This window comes from Carlito syrichta, unplaced genomic scaffold (genome assembly GCF_000164805.1).
Source record: "Carlito syrichta isolate Samal-C Ts95f unplaced genomic scaffold, Tarsius_syrichta-2.0.1 Scaffold314366, whole genome shotgun sequence".
NCBI classification, from domain to species: Eukaryota; Metazoa; Chordata; class Mammalia; order Primates; family Tarsiidae; genus Carlito; species Carlito syrichta.
This window is the reverse complement of record NW_007258462.1, coordinates 204505-209520: the sequence shown is the minus strand read 5'-3', so window position 1 is coordinate 209520 and position 5016 is coordinate 204505. Positions and strand designations below refer to the sequence as shown.

General features: G+C 36.1%; 2 protein-coding genes across 3 annotated transcripts in view; one reads left to right on the top strand and one right to left on the bottom strand.

Annotated features, from left to right (window-relative positions):
- Positions 1-3994, top strand: part of NAA35 (N(alpha)-acetyltransferase 35, NatC auxiliary subunit) — a 95477-nt gene extending 91483 nt beyond the window's left edge. Inside the window, exons 21-22 of one of the 2 annotated variants that reach the window (XM_008071554.2) lie at positions 1649-1729; positions 2613-3994. In XM_008071554.2, the coding sequence (XP_008069745.1) occupies positions 1649-1729; positions 2613-2672 (141 nt within the window). In that variant the 3' untranslated portion in view covers positions 2673-3994. The remainder of the gene's footprint in view (positions 1-1648; positions 1730-2612) is intronic. The other variant, XM_008071555.2, reaches the window with a different exon arrangement.
- Positions 1-5016, bottom strand: part of GOLM1 (golgi membrane protein 1) — an 82722-nt gene that overhangs the window by 8784 nt on the left and 68922 nt on the right. The gene's annotated exons all lie outside the window — the stretch shown is intronic.

Below are 5016 nucleotides of genomic sequence, written 5' to 3'. Positions count from 1 at the left end.
GAGGCTTTGTTGAAGATGAGTTTGTTGAGGAATTGAGGTTTTGCTTCTGGAATCTCAATTCTATTCCATTGATCTATATGCCTATTCCTATACCAATACCAAACTGTTTTGATGATTGTAGCTTTATAGTAGAGTTTGAAGTCTGGTAATGTGATACCCCCTGCTTTGTTTTTTTTTTTTTTTTTGCTGAGAATTTTCTGGCTATTCTTGGACGTTTGTGTTTCCATATGAATTCCTGTGTTGTTTTGCAGCAGGATTTCTAATCGCAAAAAAAAAATGAAGGAAGTAGGGGGACTGATAAATTAGTACTCCATTCATATAGTGGAGTACTAAAGAGGATGAAGAAGATCTTTATATTCTGTAATAGAATGTTCTTTAAGAATTTAAGAAATTTAAAAAGCAAAGTACAAAATAGTGTGCATAGTATGGTATAGCTCCCATCAGAAGGAGGCAAGGAAGACTATGTATATGTTTGTGAGTATAAAATATTTCTGGAAAGATACACCAGAATCGATCATTGTGTTTGCTTCTTTGGGGAAGAGCAAATACCTGGAAGAGGGATAGAAGAGAGACTTAAAAAAAAAAAAAGTCATATATGCCAAAAAGAAAATACAAAAGGGAGCAGTGTAAAAATTTGAAGAGGTACCTATAATAGATGACATATTTTATTTAGTGGAAACTTCATTTATACAACAAAGATTCATTGATCACCTACTGTGTCCCCAGCAGAAAAGAAATAGACTGAAATCCCAGCAAGGGATTTTATACTGGGTTACAGGCAGTAAATAGACATGTCAACTATGTAGTCTGGAGAAAAATCAAGCTGAAAATGGGGATGGGAAATACTGCAGAAGGTAAGGAGGTAATAAGGGGTCGAACATTTTTTATGAAGTGGCTTCTGACCAGTTTTGGACATGCTAAGTCTGAGTTGCCTATTAGCCATCTAAATGGAGCTGTCACCAAGGCAGGTGGATGTCTGATCTGGAGTTGAGAAGAGCAAGTCCTGACCTTGCAGTAAGGTGTATTTCCAGAGAGGTCAGAAAGAAGGCTGCAGTGGGAATTTTTCTCCTTTGAATTGCATTGCTCTGTGGGAGAAGTACAGTATTCCATTCTCTTGTTATTCATGTGTTTATGTAAAGTCTTTTAGATAAGCAGTCATCAGAAATAATAATGGTTAACACCCAAAGGAGACTTAACACCTGCCAGGCTTGGGTCTAATCTTCACAAGTCTTTGTGAGATGTGTAAAGTTACTATCTCCATTTTTACATCTGAAGAAACTGAGGAACAGTAGTTAGGGAACTTGCCAGGTTTCACAACTAGTAAGTGGCAAAGCGGGGATTGGAAAACATGCACCCTAACTTGAGTCCATGCTCCAAACACTATCTTTTGCTGCCTTTGCAGGACTTTGCAGCCTTGTGTTCTTTTGTTTTCATGAAAGCAAGATAGGTGGCCCTTTCAAAGTTTTCAGAAATTGAAATGGAATTCTGTGTTACTAAAAGAAGTAAAGTATTTATTTATCCTTTTAAAATGCCTTTATTAATAAAACCTCAACACTTCCATTATGCAAAGTTCTTACTAATATGTATAATAACAAATCAATTTTGACTGAATTTTAATGTTTTGATGGTTTTATGTTGTATGTTTTAGGTCAATAGAATTTTAAAGGTTGCCAAACCTAACTTTGTGGTTATGAAGTTATTGGCAGGAGGACACAAAAAGGAGTCTAAGGTAAGTACATTGTGGAGAAAATAAATGGTCTTAAATTATTGTGAAGTTTCACAATTTTTTCAATAAGATGCATGCATATGATTACAGAAAGTTAAGACACTGAACAAAAACCATTCTAAAATGTTCAGGAACAAAAAAATTAATTGGAGCTTGCCATTTTGTTTTGAGACATCTTTCGTTAACTTAAAATTTCAAAAGTCTGCCCTTATGTCCTCCTCCCTTTGCCTTATAAATTACTGAATAGCTTGTGGGAAAAAAGAAAATGTACAAAAACAGTTATGGGAGAAGCATGAGATGCTTAAACATCATCTACCTTTGGAAAAGTGAGTGTTGTAATAAAGACTCTTTAATGACTAAGAAGATGGGAGAGTCTGTAAGCTTTCCTTGATGGTGATGTTACATTGTCAGTGTCATATCAACATATCAGAGCAGAAGTTCTGCATTATGTAAGAGGTCAGCTACCGTGGCATTTTGGTGGCATCTGCCCATTGAGTGTCACTCTCTCTGTTTACTCTCATTGTTTTCCCACGTTCTGTCTTCTCTGCTTTACTAATAACTCGCGTTTCATTGCTTAGTACTGTGAGTGAGCCCTGATCTAACTGAACTTCATTCCTGTAATTTAAGTCCCTTTTTCTTTGTTAACTGTTCTCTGAAGGTAGAAAACAGGTGGTCATCATGTTTTCTGATGGTCTTCACAAACCCAGAAACGGGTTAATAATTTTTTTCCTCCAAGTTAGTTCACTTTTTTTGTCATTTAGCCAGTGCTTTAAATCTCTTGGGCTTGCCTCATTTCTAAAAACACAGGAAACTCTGAAGTAAAAATGTCTTTGTTTACTGTCTGAATATGTGTATACATTAATTGACTTTCTGGTTTTCTTTACAGGTTCCTCCTGAATTTGACTTCTCTGCTCACAAATACTTTCCAGTTGTGAAACTTGTTTGAGAGAAACTGAGAAGGTGACCATAAAGGGACAAGTCTACTTTCAGGACCCCACTGTTAGAGGGCACATGCACCACATTATGGGAAGTGAAATGGATTTCTTGGATAACAGCTTTTAGTTTGACAGCCTTATATGACATGAATGAAAACTGCTGTTTTAAAGTGGTTTATTATGTTCCATGAATGAAACTGGTCGTATTGAATGCATCGATGAACGTTATGGTTTTATTACAGATTTAATCATAAATCATTTTTATGAACGATTGAGTGAAAATAGTGTTTGTAAAGGTTAATAAATTTCTTGACAAAAAATGTACTGCTGGAGATGAAAAACAATAGCTCTTCGTTGATACGTGTTAAGACTGAAGAAGGTGTTTGCTCTTTAACATTTGAGCAGTTCAAGCACAAACTATCAAAAAGAAGTTTCAAAGAATTTATTATATACTTGTATGAGATTTTGACAATACATTTAAAGGGAACTTTTTGGGACTGCTAAGATGGGAGACTAAATTACATGGGAATTGTGATTTTATATCATGACACTATAAGTTATATATCTATAAGAATACAGATTTTTTTTAAACCCCTTTATTACTTTGGCACTTTTGAAAGATGACACATGGCATTTGCTGGTGACAATTATTCAGAAGGAAGGTTGAAACGTATATGGATTAAGTTTTAGATCTAGGTTTAAATGTGGCATGCTCCTTTTTGTTTACTTTATCTTCAGTTTAACCCATGATACATTTTCAAATGGGGGGTTGTTAAGTTATCCTCTAGCTTTGAAAAACTGACTTATATCTAATCTACCTGTACCTATAAGTGCCTGGTGCCGGAGGCATCATCCTTGGTTTGCTGCTTGTTTCTCTTCCTGTCTCCACTCTGATGTTTGTCGTGGCAGCTGTTTAAGCCTATGTGGCCTTCCCTTTTGTCCTCTGTAGAAGGCAGAACTATCAGCAAAATGAGCTTAAACTGGCTTTTGTGGCTTGGCCTACAACTCGTGACTGTTTTATATTTGGTCTGTGGTAAAAGGGTTCTAAGCTTCAAATACCTTGATTTTGATTTGACACCTTTCTTGAAAACGTGATATTTAAACTTTTTTTTCTGGAAATACTTTAAAGCAGCTAACTTGACTGAACTTGCCTGCCTTCATGGAGAAGATTGTAGGGTAAGAATGTTCCTGATCCCTCTCTTCTCAGCTAATGAAGTAGTCTGGCTCCTTCTTTCCAGGAGTGGTAATGGTAACACTTGTGTTATCCAGGAACAGCCACTAGGCATGCTGAAATTTCAGAACCCAGAAGTCTTAAATAAAATTTTAAAAAGTAGTCTGTGCAATAGAAACTTGAATTATAAAAAGACAAAATATTCTTGTTATCTGTTTAGTTAATTTGTTGGGAAGGAAAAGGACAGTGTGCCTGACTGGCAATTTCTATACACTTTAAACAAAAAAAAGGGCAAAGAAATGGTATGAAATAGGCACAAGAAGAAACAAAGCAAAAAAAAAAAAAAAGCAAAGAGTATCCGACATTTAGCAAACAACCAAGAGAAGAGATCCTGAAGCAAGTTAGAAAGCTAAGAAATTATTTTTCCTTCCCAGTAACCAAGATATCAAGTATTAAAAATATGTCCCCCTAAAAAGCAATAAGAATGTAGATTAATGCGGCAAGGATCTTGCTAAATGATGGGATCACTTTCAATTAAGAGAATGCTTAGGCATTTTTTAACCACTGTCTGATTGGGTCAACCAGTATAGATAAAGAACACCTATATTGTTTTTTGGAGTGGGTCTTCCTAAGAGTAAAGAATATTCCTATTGTTAACCTATTATCAACTAAAAGATTTATTAGTGTATGTTATTGACAGAATCATGTGGTTTCCTGTTAAGTAGCTTTAGGCTTTTTTTGTTTGTCTAGAGATTGGGGTCTCACTATGTTGCCCAGGCTGGATTCGAACTTTCCCACCTCAGCTCCCAACTAGCTCAGATTATAGGCTTGCACCACCATACCTACCCAGTTTTTATTTTATTTTGGGCCTCACTCATCACCCAGGCCACAGCTCACTGCAGCCTCGATCTCCTAGGCTCAGTTAGTCTTTCTGCCTCAGCCTCCCAAGTGCATGCCACTAGCTAATTTTTTAAAAAATATTTTGTAGAGATGAGGTTTCACTGTGTTGCCCAGGCTAGTCTCAAAATACTGGGCACAAGTGATCCTTCCACTTTGGCCTCCCAAAGTGCTGGGATTACAGGCATGAACCACCATACCCAACTTAAATTTTTTGGGGGTGGGGGGAGAGAAGGTACTTTTTAAATTTTTTTTTTTTTTTTTTTTTTTTTTTTTTTTTGAGTTGG